General features: G+C 37.3%; 7 protein-coding genes and 1 non-coding gene across 8 annotated transcripts; 1 reads left to right on the plus strand and 7 right to left on the minus strand.

The window, feature by feature from the left end:
- Positions 1-6: 6 nt before the first annotated feature.
- Positions 7-1,185, minus strand: LOC132564569 (carbamoyl-phosphate synthase small chain-like). Its single transcript, XM_060229223.1, has one exon. It carries the CDS (start codon positions 1,183-1,185, stop codon positions 7-9), a length of 1,179 nt encoding a protein of 392 aa, XP_060085206.1.
- Positions 1,186-1,187: 2 nt separating this feature from the next.
- On the minus strand, positions 1,188-1,259 carry Trnae-cuc (transfer RNA glutamic acid (anticodon CUC)). Its single transcript has one exon. It is a non-coding gene; the product is annotated as a tRNA-Glu (tRNA).
- Positions 1,260-3,763: 2,504 nt separating this feature from the next.
- LOC132564570 (uncharacterized metal-dependent hydrolase YabD-like) lies at positions 3,764-4,552 on the plus strand. The gene has a single exon (XM_060229224.1). The coding sequence runs from the start codon at positions 3,764-3,766 to the stop codon at positions 4,550-4,552; it is 789 nt and encodes a 262-aa protein (XP_060085207.1).
- A 24-nt stretch (positions 4,553-4,576) lies between these two features.
- LOC132564571 (uncharacterized tRNA/rRNA methyltransferase BB_0516-like) lies at positions 4,577-5,299 on the minus strand. The gene has a single exon (XM_060229225.1). It carries the CDS (start codon positions 5,297-5,299, stop codon positions 4,577-4,579), a length of 723 nt encoding a protein of 240 aa, XP_060085208.1.
- A 611-nt stretch (positions 5,300-5,910) lies between these two features.
- Positions 5,911-7,047, minus strand: LOC132564572 (chaperone protein DnaJ-like). The gene has a single exon (XM_060229226.1). It carries the CDS (start codon positions 7,045-7,047, stop codon positions 5,911-5,913), a length of 1,137 nt encoding a protein of 378 aa, XP_060085209.1.
- A 44-nt stretch (positions 7,048-7,091) lies between these two features.
- On the minus strand, positions 7,092-9,020 carry LOC132564575 (chaperone protein DnaK-like). The gene has a single exon (XM_060229227.1). It carries the CDS (start codon positions 9,018-9,020, stop codon positions 7,092-7,094), a length of 1,929 nt encoding a protein of 642 aa, XP_060085210.1.
- Positions 9,021-9,052: 32 nt separating this feature from the next.
- LOC132564576 (protein GrpE-like) lies at positions 9,053-10,078 on the minus strand. Its single transcript, XM_060229228.1, has one exon. The coding sequence runs from the start codon at positions 10,076-10,078 to the stop codon at positions 9,053-9,055; it is 1,026 nt and encodes a 341-aa protein (XP_060085211.1).
- A 212-nt stretch (positions 10,079-10,290) lies between these two features.
- Positions 10,291-13,715, minus strand: LOC132564577 (myosin-13-like). The gene is made up of 2 exons (XM_060229229.1): positions 11,052-13,715; positions 10,291-10,818 (listed from the first exon to the last, which is right to left on the minus strand). The coding sequence occupies exons 1-2, from the start codon at positions 13,713-13,715 to the stop codon at positions 10,291-10,293; spliced, it is 3,192 nt and encodes a 1,063-aa protein (XP_060085212.1).
- Between the last annotated feature and the right edge of the window lie 1,745 nt (positions 13,716-15,460).

Here is a 15,460-nt window from a genome sequence, read left to right on the forward strand (position 1 = left end):
TTTCTATTACTCTCGGATATAATCTGTTCTAAAGTCTATAGCTCGCTGAATAAAATAATCAAAGATCCAACTGGTATCACTGGGACCAGGACATGCTTCAGGATGAAATTGTACAGAATATATATTTCGTTTATAAGAATGTAACCCCTCGACTGTAGCATCATTTACATTTCGAAACCATACAAGCACATCATCTGGTAGATTTTCTTCCTGTATTGCAAATACATGGTTTTGGCTTGTGATATAGAGCTTTTTACTCAACTCATCTTGCACAGGGTGATTAGAACCGTGATGTCCAAAACTCATTTTATATGTATGTATCCCTAATGCTAATGCAAGCAGTTGATGGCCTAGACAAATACCACAGAGTACTGTTTTCCCAAATAGAGCTTGTATCGTACTCAGTTGCTGTTGAAGCACTGCTGGATCGCCTGGACCATTTGAAATAAGGAGCATATCAGGTGTATTATCCAATAATTCCTCAGCGCTTGCAAGAGAGGAACAACGTTCTACAGCACACCCCTTCTGATGCAGTAGTCGAATTATGTTTTCTTTAGCACCACAATCTAACACTGCTACATTGCAGAGAGTGTCTTTTCTTTCCTTTCTTACGTTCCATGTATTTTTTTCAATATTTCCTACTAAGTTTCTTCCCTCCATTTTTGGCATCTTCTTTAATAAGAGAAGAATATCTTCTTTTGCGTATTCTTCAAATGATGAAAGTGTAAGTAAGGCGCCGTTTTGGGCTCCATGATCCCGTAGATGCTTTGTAAGCAAACGTGTGTCCACTCCTTCTATACCGGGAATATTATGTGTTCTCATCCATGATTCCAGTGTTAGCCTTCCTTTTAGCACTGGACCATTGTACAGCTGATGTATGACAAGACCAGCGACAGTAATACACTTACTATAAGTTATCTTATTTGACTCGAACCAGCTGCTATCCACGCCATAATTTCCTATCATTGGATAGGTCATACAGACTAATTGACCAATATATGATGGATCGCTGAGGACTTCAACATACCCCGACATAGATGTAGTGAATATCACCTCACCTATATGTGAAGCTTCGCTTTGGGCTATTTTTGTAGAGAGATCTTCCACTTGCATTGGAGGGGATGCAAATTGTCTTCCTAGGAAACACGTTCCATCCTCCAATAAAAGTACTGCATCAAAGTTCATCTTAGCCCATAGGAGAATTGAACTCCTGTTTTAGGAATGAGAATCCTACGTCCTAGCCACTAGACGAATGGGCCGTATATTTTTCCGGGGAGGATTTGAACCCCCACAAACAGAACCAGAACCTGTTGTGCTACCATTACACCACCGGAAATCTATATAAAGAGTATAGTATAGGTACTCTATCCTGTCAATTCCTAACATATTGTACACCTACAATACCAACAACTAGTGAAAAAAGAGAAGTTCTGATAGAAATAAAGTAAAACAAAAACGCAACTACTATTCATGCTTGCTATGCAATTTGGGTATGTAAAGAAAAATAGGATTACTGCAGTATATTTACTATAAGTCCTTTTATTTCATCTAGTGTGTTCATAAGAGAAAACTGGTCGCTTTGCGTACTTACAACTAATCGAAGCACAGAATCCAATTTTTTATTTATAGAATGTACTAATGTAATTTTTTTTTCTTGAACAGAATTACCTACTTTTTTATAGGAAGTATATCTTTCTTTTTATGTAGGTGTGGTAGCACTGCAGTGAGTAGTTTCTGTACTTTCTCTCTGTATGCAATTACTTTATTAATACCAGGTTTACTGAGTAAGAGCTGTCCAGCTACATGTATTTCATCTTGCATTGCCTCTAATACTTCATTATTTATGCTGCCATCAGGGCTCAACAGATCGGCTCCTATGGAAGCTTCAGTATCTACTTGCAGTAGAGCACGAAAAGAATTATCCTTATCTAGGAGCGTAGAGGAAGCCCCGGCGCTCCCTAGCCTGCCTTTTGTTTGCGCTGTCGTTCGTTTTCCTGAAGAACTATAACTGATACTAGTATTACGTTTGATTTTTTCCATTGTAAGCACGTTGCTACATAAACATTTTTTCTAATATTTTAGTACTTATACGTTCTGTTATTCTGATGCCGACCTTCTTTTCATCTCTCGTATCTAATTCATTCTCTACTTGCTCTGCATGTTCGTTGGTGTTGACGCCTGCTTTTGTTGTTCTAAATCCTGCATACATCATGGCGCCTGATTCTACAATAATTTGCTCTGCTTCAACATGTCCAATAATCACAGCACTTGCTTGTATGATAAGAATGTCGGTTCTCTCGATGTATCCCTGCACCATGCCAGTAACAATAATTTTTGGTGCTGATAAGTGCCCTTTTACTCTCCCTTCTATCCCAACGAGAATAGAATCGTAACTTAATGCATTACCTGTAAAATTTCCATCTATTCTCAATATGTCTATCGATTCAATGTTGCCATTAAAAGAAGTACCATACCCAATAATAGAATTGATTACTGCAACTCTGTTTTCCATAGTTTTGTGTTCTATAGCAGAAAGTATTTATCTTGTTCCTCTAGGTCTTTGGTATTCTTGGTTATAGCGTATAAAGCGACCAGGATCAATAAGTTCATTCCCTAGATAAATTTGGAAATCAACATGTGGACCAGTGGCTACCCCAGTAGAGCCAACTGTACCGATTATTTGCCCTTGATTTACCGCCTGACCCTTGTATACTTTAATATCTTTCATATGAGAATAATGCGTCTTAAAGCCATACTTATGACTTATATAGATATGGTTTCCATAGCTATCATCATTCCCTACAAATGTTACTACACCGTTAGCTGCGGCATATACTGGTGTACCATGCCATGCTGCCAAATCTATACCCTTATGAAGATACCAGTATCCATACACTGGGTGTATATTTGGGCCCCACTCCATGCTGACCCGAGCATTTTTTACTGGAAGATATAAGGGTAGGTCTTTGAGAAATTGCTTTTCATTTTCGAGCACGCCATTCACATTTTGAAGCACAGGAAGACTCCTGCTAATCTTTTGCTGGAGTAGCACTAAAGAAATTACATCATCTCCGCCTTCTTCTCGCCTACTGTTCATGGTGAGAGCTTCGGCAAAATCACCTTCTGTAATGTTATTTTGATTTTCATCACCTAGCGAAGTATCTATGAGTTGAGCAGTCTGCTGAAGTTCCGCTATAAGAAGTTGACTAATATTTGAAGTTTTAGAAAGTTCTTCTGAAAAATTTTTTGATTGTTATCTCTTTCTTCTAAGGCGATTCTTGAGTAATCGTACTCAAGCTTTGTGTTGTGATAAGCGAATGTAATGTAAATGCCATATGCAACTATTGCCACAGCTAATGTTATTAATGTGATTAAGAAGTAGAAATTAAGTTCTATAGACTGTATATTTTTTCCACTATGTGGAACAAGCATTAGCGTTAATTTTTTTTTCTGTTTCATCTATATTTATTTCTATTTCTTCATTGTATCTAGCATCTTAATCACTGCATCCCCCAAGGATACAATACAACACTCAACTACGACAACAACACAAGACCATATAGTAGCAAGTATTATACATGTTATACATGCGATACCTACAATACCCATATATTTCGTCAGTGTTATGCACTATCTTTATTTTCATTATAACTTATTACATAAAAAAAGGCAAGACACTGTATACTCTATATATAAGCTTGTATGTGTATTGAGATAAAATATCCACATTTTATTATAATAAATAACACATACACTATGAGAGATGCAAGATATGAAGATTTTTGATACACACGCACACTTGGGTCTTATAGACGAAGATCCTATTAGCCAAGTCATCGTTGCTCGTGAAGCAATGGTAAAGAATGTAGTTGGTATAGTAAATATATGTAATAATCTAAAGGATTTTCGACCTCTATATGATAACTTAAGCATAGCAAGAAATGTTTATTTTAGTGTTGGAATCTCTCCCACTGAAGTAACACATACACATTCCAAGTGGGAAGATGAAATTCACATGCTAGCACAGCTCAATAAAGTTATTGCGATAGGAGAGACAGGTCTAGACAGGAAATATGGGAATAAGGATCTCCAAGTTGAGTTTTTTATTAGGCATTTAGAGATAGCAGAAAAGATAAGATACCCCATCATTATACATAATAGGGATGTAGGAAAAGAAATCTTAGAAGTACTAAGAGAAACAAAGCCAACTATACCTATTATTCTTCACTGCTATTCAGAAGATTGGAACTATGCTCAAAAAATTCTGGAGATTTTTCCTCGAGCATACTTTTCATTTACAGGAAGTGTAACATACAAAACCGCAAAGAAACTACAGGAGGCAGCAATGCATATACCTGAAGAAAATTTACTCGTAGAAAGTGAGTGCCCGTTCATGATTCCCTCGCTACTGAAAGGCAAAAGAAATAAACCGGGATATCTCCACTACACAATTGAGCATATAGCAGCATTACGTGAATCTGATAAAGAAAGTATTGCTGAGGTGCTTTTTAATAACGCCTGCAAGGTATTTGGGGTAACGCCGTCTTCATAGAAGTTTTTAGAAGCATATCAACCACTATTTTTGCAACAAAGGGTGTTGTCTACGATATTCATAACAAATAATAGCAAGACTTACGCTTGCGTTAAATGAGTCTACAGCTCCGCTGCTTGGAATTGATAGTAAAAAATCACTCTTTCTGCTTACAAGTTCGTGAAGCCCCTTCGCCTCATTACCGAGAATAAATGCACTCCTCTTAGATAGTTCCGCTGTATAAGAAGAGCTGCCTCGAGCATCAAGAGCGTAGTTCCAAAAACCGTAGTCCTTCAGTTCCCGTAAGGCTGAATGGACATTAGATACTGTACATGTTGGCACAAGGGTAATTGCCCCTGAAGCACTGCGGATACCTGCATCATTAATGGGAGCTACTCTACGTTTGGGTAGTATAAGTAAATCCACTGAAAAAAGGGCGGAGGATCGAAATATTGCGCCTAGATTTTGAGCGTCATGAATATGATCGATAATAAGCACTAATAGCTTGTCTATATCTTTTGTGTCTTGCAACCAAGTACTTAGTTTCTGAACCTGAGTTAGAGGGGAATTCTTGATTTTAAGTTGAATATTTTGACGTATCGCATGTTTTTTGCAATACTCTCGTGTAACAGGATGGATAGTACAGATTTTTTTCTCTGCAAAAGTATACAACTCTTCTATTTTTTGATGCTTTGAGTATACATACAGTTCACCACGAATACCATTCTGCAATGCTGCAATCACTGCATGTGTACCACTAATAGTCATTGCTTTTATTTATTCAACTAAAGATTTATCGTAGACCCTATCTACATCTACTAGGCCATCACCGTCCTTATCTCGCTGAAATCTCTGGATAAATTTGCCACGTTTTACTTGTATCCATAAATCTGCTTCGGTGTCTTTGTTATGATCGATGATCTGAAATACCAGCTCGCCATTAGAGTTATAAAAAGTAAAATCATCTGCTAGACCATCGAAATTAATATCCATAACTTCTTTTTCAGGTTCATAATTTATTGGATTTACAAGCGTAGCTATATCCGGCTCTCCATCATCGTTCCTGTCTATCACGAGCCAAGGTAATGTATATTTTTTTAATGAGAGTTCGAAATCAAATCTAAATTCTTTTGGAATTTCTGCTTTCTTTCCCACGCTAGGTCCTTCAATATACTCTAGTTTTCTTTTTTTCGGTTGGGTACTTTGAGCGTATGCAATGCTATTCATCAACACATAGATGCACAGTAGCATAATGCTGATATACTTCATATACTTGTACAGAATAGACAGGATACTCTGAGATATCATATTTACTCCTTATAATAATAGTAAGATACTTCCATTATCTTTGTTGTTTCTATGCAAGCTATATCTTCTATCTACGTATCATATCCGAATTCTAGTGGTTGAACTGTAGCGGTATACTGTAATTCTTTTTTCAACTGGAGTAGTAACTGCATAGCTTGCTTACCTAGTTTCCGTAAGGGCATTAAACGAAAAATAACAATAAGATCTCCTGTGTAACCCGATTCTGGTTGTACGCCTTTGCGAGAAATTCTTATATAGTCCTGATCTTTTGTGTAAGGTGAAATAGGGACAGACACTTGCTCCTTTGTTATAGATTCAAAGATAATATTACCTCCTAAGGTTGCAGTAATAAAATCTAAAGGGATTTGGACGATGAGATTGTTATGTTCGCGTTTATACAGTTTATGCGGAAGTATATGTATAGTAATAAGAACTCTTCCTTTTCTTCGTTGCAGCTCATGTCCCAAATCTTCAAGAATTAAGGTTTTATTATGCTCTATACCTTTTGGAATTCGTACTTTCACAGTGGGCTTTTTCTTATTTACTCCTCCACCATTGCATGCTTTACATGCATTCTCTAGTATTTTTCCTTCACCATTACAATGCGAGCATGTTGAACTAAAAGAGATAAAGGCACCTAAGGAGCTTTGGGTGCTGCCCCTTCCGCGACAGGTAGAACACGTTGTATACCGCGCCTTTCCATCAGCTCCACTTCCACCACATGCAGCGCAATGTACATATCGTTCGTATGCTATTTTCCTTTCAACACCATCGAGGGACTCCTCTAATGAGATTTCCATAGCAAAATGAATATCTAACTGTGTTTCTCGCCTTGCAGAACTCCCCCTTCCTCCGCTAAAGAAACTACTAAATCCACCAGCTCCACCAAAAATACTTTCAAAACTACTCCCAGAAAATATATCCTCGAATTCTCTGAAAATACTGGAAAAATCATGGGCAGATGCCCCTTGAAATGAAGCGTTTATACCTTCATGACCGTACTGATCGTATATTTTTTTCTTCTCGGGATCAGAAAGCACTTCGTACGCTTCAGTAGCTTCCTTAAAATACTCCTCAGCCTCAGGTTTACCCTGATTTTTATCGGGGTGATACTGGATCGCGAGTTTTCTATATGCCTTTTTTATATCTGCATCTGAAGCACTACGTGATATCCCCAATACCTCATAGTAATCTCTTTTTTGAGACATAGCGCCCTCCCATGTTTAGAACAATTAGAACAGTCAATCGAGCGTTACTTACTATCTTCATCTACTACTTCATAATCCGTGCTGTTTCCGCCATCTTTTTTGTCGCCCTCTGGTGTAGTAGTAGTAGTATTGCTAGTAGTAGAGTTAGTCTGATTATTTGCTTGAGTGTCTTGGTACATTTTCTCTGCTAGTACATGAGACACCTTTGTAAGTTCTTCTGTTTTCTGCTTTATAGTATCAACATCGCTTTTCGCTTCTAGTTCTTTCTTAAGGTCTGCAAGAGCGCTTTCTATACTCTGTTTTTCTTCTGATGAGATTTTTTCACCATGTTCTTTGAGTGTTTTCTCTGTTGTGTACACTAGCTGTTCTGCAACATTAAAAACTTCTATGCTTTCTTTTTGTTTTTTATCTTCCTCAGCATGTGCTTCAGCATCTTTTACCATTTTTTCAATTTCTTCTTCTGATAACCCAGAAGAGGTCTCAATTCTAATTTTCTGCTCTTTGCCTGTTCCAAGGTCTTTTGCAGATACATGTACTATCCCGTTTGCATCTATATCAAATGTTACTTCGATCTGAGGTACACCCCTTGGGGCAGATGGTATACCAAGTAATTCAAAACGACCTAAGGTCCTATTATGGGTGGCAAGCTGGCGTTCTCCTTGAAGAACATGTACGGTTACTGCTGTTTGGTTGTCTGCAGCAGTAGAAAATATTTGTGATTTTTTTGTGGGTATTGTTGTGTTTCTTTCTATAAGTCGTGTAAAAGCGCCTCCTAATGTTTCAATTCCTAGGGAAAGTGGAGTAACATCCAAAAGTAAAATATCTTTTACATCGCCAGCTAGTATTCCTCCTTGTATAGCGGCTCCCATTGCCACTACTTCATCTGGATTTACGCTTTTATTAGGTTTTTTCTGAAAAAGTTCTTCCACAACTTTTTGAACAAGAGGAATACGTGTTGAACCGCCTACCAGTATTACCTCATCTATATCACTAGCATTAAGCTCCGAATCCTTCAGGGCTTTTTTACAAGGCTCTTTCGTTCGTTCTACCAATTCAGAAATAAGTTGCTCAAATTTTGCTCTTGTAAGGGTGATTTGCATATGCTTTGGACCAGTTGCATCGGCTGTAATAAAGGGGAGGTTAATATCTGCCGATTGGGTACTTGATAATTCTTTTTTTGCTTTCTCTGCTGCTTCTCTTAGCCTTTGCAAGGCCATCTTATCATTGCCAAGATCAACACCTGATTGAGATTTAAATTCACTTATAAGCCAGGAGACTACAGCATCATCAAAATTATCCCCACCTAAGTGTGTATCACCATTAGTGGAGCGTACTTCAAATACACCATCGCCTAGCTCTAGTATAGAAATATCAAAGGTGCCACCACCTAAGTCATACACAGCGATCTTTTCTTCTTTTGTTTTCTTGTCTAATCCGTATGCTAATGCCGCTGCAGTCGGCTCGTTTACTATACGCTTTACCTCTAGACCCGCAATTTTACCTGCATCTTTTGTGGCCTGGCGTTGTGCATCATTAAAATACGCAGGTACAGTAATAACAGCTTCTGTTACAGTTTCGCCTAAGTAATCTTCTGCAGTTTTTTTCATTTTCTGTAATATAGCAGATGAAATTTCTGGTGGAGTATACTTGTTCTCATCACATTGAATTATTAGCTTGGAAGCATCTTTTTCTACTTTGTACGCGATACGTTTCATTTCTTCTGATACCTCATCATACGATCTTCCCATAAAACGTTTAATAGAGTATATGGTTTTGTCCGCATTGGTAATCATCTGATTTTTAGCTGATTGACCTACCACCCTCTCGGTTGCTTCACCTTTTTTAATAAATCCTACAATGGAAGGTGTGGTCCTCTGCCCTTCTGAGTTTTGTATAACAATTGGGTCACCACCCTCTATAACTGCTACACAACTATTTGTTGTTCCTAAGTCGATACCTATTATTTTTCCCATACTATTGCTCCTTGCTTATCTTTTAATAATCTTTATTGTTTATTTGCATTGCTTTCAACGGTCTTAGGTAAGGCTACCTTTACTTTGGCAGGCCGTATAACTCTATCAAGATACATGTAGCCATTCATAAACACTTGGGTAACTGTAGGTTTGTGTACTATATCTGTTTCTTCTCTCATAATTGCTTCATGTAATGTAGGATCAAACTCCACATCCTGTGCTTTAATAATTGACAGACCCCAACTTGATTCTAAATTACTGAGTAATTGCTGCTTTATCATATCCACTCCTTCGAGGATTGCGTTTACTTCCTTCTGCTTTGTATTTCCAGTTTCGGAAGTATGTGAAAGATGCTTCTGGGATTCAGTGGCTCTTTCAAAGTTGTCAATGTGTTCAATAATATCTAAAAGGAGGGCTGATGTTTTTTCTCTTACTCTATCGTCTGCGAGTTTTACAAGACGCTTTTTCGTGTTTTCCACATCTGCACGCAAGCGTAACATTTCTTCTTTCAGGCGAGAGCTTTCGTCTTCTGTGTCTACGTCATTCTTACCACTACCCTGGGGATCTGCATCTGAAACACCGTCTAGATGAGTGTGGTGTGCAGTGCGCTCCTGCTTCGCATCTCCTTCGCTACTCATATTCAAAACCTTACTTTCATCTGTACTATCTTTATCTGTGTTACCAGCATCACCATTACTGCTGGTACTACTATTTGCTTGTCTTGCGTAATCAGAACGATGTTTGCCTTCTAGTATATGTGCGTTCTCTTCTACACTACCTGAGCCACTTGAGCTAAGTGTTGCCTTTTCTACTTGGTGAGAATTCGCATGGGTGTCATTGTTCTTTATTGGATGTTCATCTTGCTTTTGTGGAGACTTTTCAGTGTGTGATGCTTCTCCGTACATTTTTTGCGCTTCCATCTTGAGTACATCATCTACACTCTCTACATGCTTATTGTGATATAGGACTTCTTTGCTATAAGAAGGGTTTTGTTTATCACTGTGAAGGGTCTTTTCTTTCTCTTTATTTTGACCGTATTCCTCTGTTTCTTTTATCATGTTAGTTCACTTATATTTTGTTTCACTGAGGGCTATCCATTGGACATAATTCAGTATATTTTCAGTATATATTGCCTAATATATGTAACTATAAATATGTATCTATAAGACATATACAAGTAGTTGCACTTCCCTTTTTTGCAGGTTTTACACTAATCTTATAGACACTCTACTATTAGCATAGTAGGACTATAAAAAAATGTCAATAAGATTTAGTGCAAAGTAGTTTTATCAAGCACATAATCTATCAAATCTACTGTTACACCAATAGTTTTTGCAATCTGATCTTTTGTATAGTGTTGCTTATGTAACTCTATTATAAGTTCTGTTTTTTCCTCATTACTTAAACTTGCATATCGTTTAGTAGGAGACATGATGCTTCTTCCTCTTTTAGTGTCATCTGATGTTTGAATGGAGGATAGGAGGCCGATTTTTTTTGATATTTTCTCATCTAAGTCAAGTAATTTCTGCTCTAAATGAATAAAGGCCTCTCTGTGTTTTTTTACACTTTCCAATTGCTGTGTGATAGAGGGTTCTATTTCTTTAATTTCATAGATATACGAATGTATCTCTTTTATACTTCCATAGTGAGATTTTATATCTTCAATTTCTTTACTTAACCTTTTATGCGTGCTGTTTAGCTCACTAGTTTGACTATCAATTTTGTGCATTTGCTGAAACACCTCATCCACATTGCTTATGACATTCTCGTATGACTGATGTTTTTCTTCTAATTTATTCTGAAATTCCAGTAGGCTCATGTTTGATCTTCCATAGAATCATGTACTAACTCTTGAACTTTGTCTATCTGCTCCTTCTGGTTGGCTAGCTTAAGGAGCGTTTTGTCGTTCTCAAGGGATTTTTTTCTAATGGTATCAATTTGCTTCTCAATATTCTTTTGGTCCTTGCTAATCTGCTTTAATTCTGTATTATTATTTTTTATAATAGAAAACTGTGCTGTTATGACACTTACTTCCTTTTTCAAAGAATCAAACTTTTTGGAATATGATTGGCTTTCTTTGTGTTTCGTCTCTAATTCCTGCAAATCATTTTTAACATGAAGATATTTCTCAGATAATTTATCTGATAATTGCGCAAGAGATTGCAACAACCCTTTATCTTCTTCGAGTTGGCACAGGACTTCTGCATGCTTTGCTCGTAATATATTAAGGTTAGCATTCATTTCGGCTCCGTCTTTTTCAAAAGATTGCACAAAATGCGCTAATTCTTTTTTGTTTGCCTCAGTATGCTGCTGGGCACTTTTTGCCAAATCCTCTTCTTTTAATTCCAAAATACGCAGTCTATCTCTGCATTTTTGCTCTAGCTGCCTAAGTTCTTTATTACATATCTGCTCGAATTGAGTACGCACAGCTTCTATTTCAACATTTTGTTTTTGCAGTAATGATTTTTTCATATCTTCTATTCTCGTAAGAAAAGAGTTCTTTTCTTCACTTAGAGAAAGCTCTAATGAGCGCATAGCACTTGCATGTGCATCTACGAATTGTCTATACTCTTTTTCTAACTCGCTTTGTTTCTTTGCATAGGCGTAACTTATTTCTACAGTACTTTGCTCAATAGCAGTCAAATTGTTCTCATGCTTCTCTACTGCAGTGGAGTATCTTTTTTCAATTACACTGCTACTCTCTTTATGTATTTCAATATCTTTCTGTATTTCTTCTTGAAAGTGCTGTAGTTTTACCTGCTGCTCACGTTTCACTTCATTCATCTGACTTTGAATGTCTTGAGTAAGAAAATGGGAAGTATTGTGTACAAACTGAAAAGTAGCATCGTTTTCTAGACGAAGAGCGTCTATATCCTGGTGTAGCTCTTGTGTGTATTTTTCTTGTTTTTCTTTCAACTCTTGCATATACTTGCTTGTCTCACGTGCAAGGTCTGTGTATGCATTGTCGTGTTCCGCACTCATATCTGCAAGTATTCGCTTCTGCTCTTCCATATTCTTTTCAACACTATTTCCTAAATCCTTGATACTTGATTCATACCCTTGTATAATGAGTTCTTTTTCTTGCTCTTGTTCATCTATATACCCTTGTAGCATTTTCTTTCTTTCTTCAAGTTCTTCCCTGTGCTCTTTCTCTATTTCCATTATTCTCGCTGCACTTTCTCTACAAAGCTGATTTTGTTCTTTTATGTATTTTGCTTGCAACGATTGCAGCTCTGCTTCATTTTCTTCCTTTCTTGAAATAAGACTCTGAGTATATTTTGCTATTTCTTCCACAGAGCGAGCATACATATCGTTCGTTTGTCTATCTAGTTGTGTAAGTGTATTGTGCACCTTCACCTTTCCACTCTCCAACGTTTCCTGTATTTCATTTGAGGAAAGGAGAGTTGTCAGTTGTTTTTCGTATTCCTGCAACTGTTGCTTTTGTACTTTTTCTGCTTTCTGTTTTAGCGTGATAACATGGTCCTCCGCCTCTTTCTCAGAACGCGCAAAAGCCTGCGTAAGAACGCCCCTTTGATTTTTTAATTTTTCATGTAGATGTATACGTTCTTCTTTCCAAAGTTCTTCTACAATTTTTTCTCTCTTACTGCTCTCTGCTTCAAAATTACGCTTTATATTCTTATCTAAAAGCAACATTTTCTCTTCTATCATAGCAAGCTGATCCTGCTTAGTGTCCATATTCTTTTCCATTGTATGTACTTCTTTTTTGTGGAATTGAGTAAATTGGGTAAAATGTTCCTTCAGATCTTCAGATTGCTTACGACTTCCTTGAAATATATCATCTAATGTCCTTGCCAAGCTCTTTATTTTCTTTTGTAAATCAAGTGTGGTGGCAGATTGTTGGGTGTGAAACTGCGAATACTGCTTCTCAAGTTCATTTTTTCTCTGCTCTAATGAGTGTTGTATGAAAGAACTCCTATTGGAGATAGACTGATTGATATCTTTCTCTGCCGACTCCTTGTACACTTGCAGTCGTTTCACCTCTCTGTCCACCACTTCATTCACGGCTGAAACTTTCTCTTCGAATACGTGCTCATGACGCTCTAAACCAGCTTCTAATGCACGTATTTTTACAGTATACTTTCTGTACGCTTGTTCTAATGCAACATGCAACTCTGTGTTTAGTTGCTTACTTTCAAGTGCAAAGTTATTTCTCAATTCGGCGTTAAAATTGTTTATTACACTTTCTTTCTTTGCCTCCATATCTGATAGTACATGTTCGAATCCCACATGTGTTTTCTGGATAAATTCATTGAACTGATTCGAGCATTGTGTTATCCTTCCTTCTACATCATGATACAGCTCATGCAAAGTCTCTTTAGTATTCTCAAACTCAAGTTTTTTTGTATTAAAGGATATAAATTCTGCTTTTACATTTTCTAGCGTATCTGTTAACTGAGAAAGAATACCCTGCGCTTGATCGCGCATTTCAGAAAACGCATGATTTTGCTTTTGGTACTCTATCATCTGCGTGTGGAAATATGTAATATTTTTCTCTGTTTCACTATTGAGAGATTGTCGTTCATCAATAGCAGATTTAATATTAACCATATTTCTCTCAGCTGATCTTACATCCTCCACAAGATCTGTGATATTTTTTTTTGCATTCTTTACTATCTCGTGTAGTTCTTTTTGGCAATTTGCTACGGTATTATTGAGGATTGCGCCTTGCCCCATTCGCTTAGCTTTTATGAAGAGGTAGAGAAAACTTATACTATAAATTGAAAACAAAGTAATATTGAGAAAAGAAAACACGTGCACCTCCCAGTTTGTATTTCTTTATATACAGTATATATGAACACAGACTTTTATGCAACGTGGTTTCTGTGTTGCAATCTGCAATAAGCAACCCGTTTCGTGCTGTACAACAACGTGACTTAAGGATATCTTTGCGCTTGTACTCCAAACTTGAATTCCCTTGAATGGGATGTTGGGGCATGTACCTCTAAGCGAATAAGAGTATATCCAGGTGCTATGTGCGTATGAGGAAACTCAAAGGAAATAATGCCTTCTCTTTCGAGCGCGCTCACATCAGCGTGAGTATATATCTCGTCTTTTGCAATACGGTATGTATCTGTACCAATATGTATTATAGCTAAGGACGGAATAATATAAGAATTATTACGCTCCTCATGTCCACTCTGCATTCTCAGTTGTACTTGTATCGTGTTCTTCCCTGCAAAAACCGTTGGTTCACTCAGTGATGACACTGGTATTTCTTCATTCTCATGAAAGAAACTTAGATCTAGTAAAGTAAACGAAAGTTCATAATCAATAGTGGGTAAATACATAAAGGAATCCACCCATTGCTTCAACGTTGCATCATATATCTTCATATCCCATATACCATTTGCATGACCCACAACAGCTCCCTCGTGTAAGTATTCATCAAGTGTTACACTTGGAACGATCCCAGAATATATGATATAAAAATTATCTTCATTTTTAAGGACTAGAGTGCTGTGTGATGCCTCACTATTTTGATTAGAGTGTTCTACTCCACTATGTGTTATATAGGTGGCAACAACCCTTGCCGCCGAGACAGCATGCACTGCAGTATCGGAAAGTAACGCTAGAGAGTGAAATTGAACATTGTTGTTCTTATGAAAATATTGAGAGAGAAAGTGTATATCTTCTTTCGCTACTGGCCACTGTTCGGCAGTAAGCACATATGGTATGGTAGTAATAAGAAAAAAAAGAATGGTATACCGAATAAAAAAACTATTAAAAACGTAACTCAATGATGCTTTTCCGTTCTCCATGTATTAAAAGGAGTTTTGTATCTTTTATTTCAAAGCGGAAATTTTGTAGTATATTCTCGACTGTATATGTTGGAGCCTTAAATAGTATGTGCTCATTTTTTGAAAAGAACAGTGTAAAATACACAACATGATCTTGCGATGTTAATAAGGCAAAATACTCCTTGTTACCATGTGCAAGATGTATCTTTGCATCACTTTGAAAGAGTGCTTGCTTGGTACCTGTCAGTATTTCAATACCTCTTTCTGAATTAAAGAGCACGCCAAACCCCCTTATTTCATTAAAAGCATATGTGTGATAATAAGAAGCGGCATTCTTTATCATACGACTTTGCTTCCACCCTTGTTTCTTCTGTTCAAATATGTGTAAGTCGATTCTGTTCTTCTCGTGTATCGATTCACTGTTATTGTTAAGAACAAAGAAAAGCGCCCTATCTTCATACCACGTTGATGCAAGAACCGATCCTGGCATGTGTAGTATTTCATATCCTACTACTGTAGCATTATGAGAATCAACACGTGCAATTCTTGCGCTTCCATCAGCGCATGCAATAATCGCTCCGTGCAGGGAAGAACTCGCAACACTTGTGAGCGGGCATAGCCAGTTCAGTACATATGCATTATTCATCAGAAGTGCTTCTGTGCTTAGATCGTATGTGTGCG

This window comes from Ylistrum balloti, unplaced genomic scaffold (assembly GCF_031769215.1).
Source record: "Ylistrum balloti isolate Yb309-2 unplaced genomic scaffold, AGI_CSIRO_Ybal_v1 Utg372362, whole genome shotgun sequence".
Taxonomy (NCBI): domain Eukaryota; kingdom Metazoa; phylum Mollusca; class Bivalvia; order Pectinida; family Pectinidae; genus Ylistrum; species Ylistrum balloti.

What these genes read in the sequence shown, in the direction of transcription:
- LOC132564569 (XM_060229223.1), bottom strand. Translation starts at nt 1,185, where the DNA reads ATGAACTTTGATGCAGTACTTTTATTGGAGGATGGAACGTGTTTCCTA.
- LOC132564570 (XM_060229224.1), top strand. Translation starts at nt 3,764, where the DNA reads ATGCAAGATATGAAGATTTTTGATACACACGCACACTTGGGTCTTATA.
- LOC132564571 (XM_060229225.1), bottom strand. Translation starts at nt 5,299, where the DNA reads ATGACTATTAGTGGTACACATGCAGTGATTGCAGCATTGCAGAATGGT.
- LOC132564572 (XM_060229226.1), bottom strand. Translation starts at nt 7,047, where the DNA reads ATGTCTCAAAAAAGAGATTACTATGAGGTATTGGGGATATCACGTAGT.
- LOC132564575 (XM_060229227.1), bottom strand. Translation starts at nt 9,020, where the DNA reads ATGGGAAAAATAATAGGTATCGACTTAGGAACAACAAATAGTTGTGTA.
- LOC132564576 (XM_060229228.1), bottom strand. Translation starts at nt 10,078, where the DNA reads ATGATAAAAGAAACAGAGGAATACGGTCAAAATAAAGAGAAAGAAAAG.
- LOC132564577 (XM_060229229.1), bottom strand. Translation starts at nt 13,715, where the DNA reads ATGGGGCAAGGCGCAATCCTCAATAATACCGTAGCAAATTGCCAAAAA. An exon ending in TTGATTCTTTGAAAAAGGAA is followed by an intron (nt 10,819 to 11,051) that starts GTAAGTGTCATA and finishes CTGGAATTTCAG; the next exon opens with AATAAATTAGAAGAAAAACA.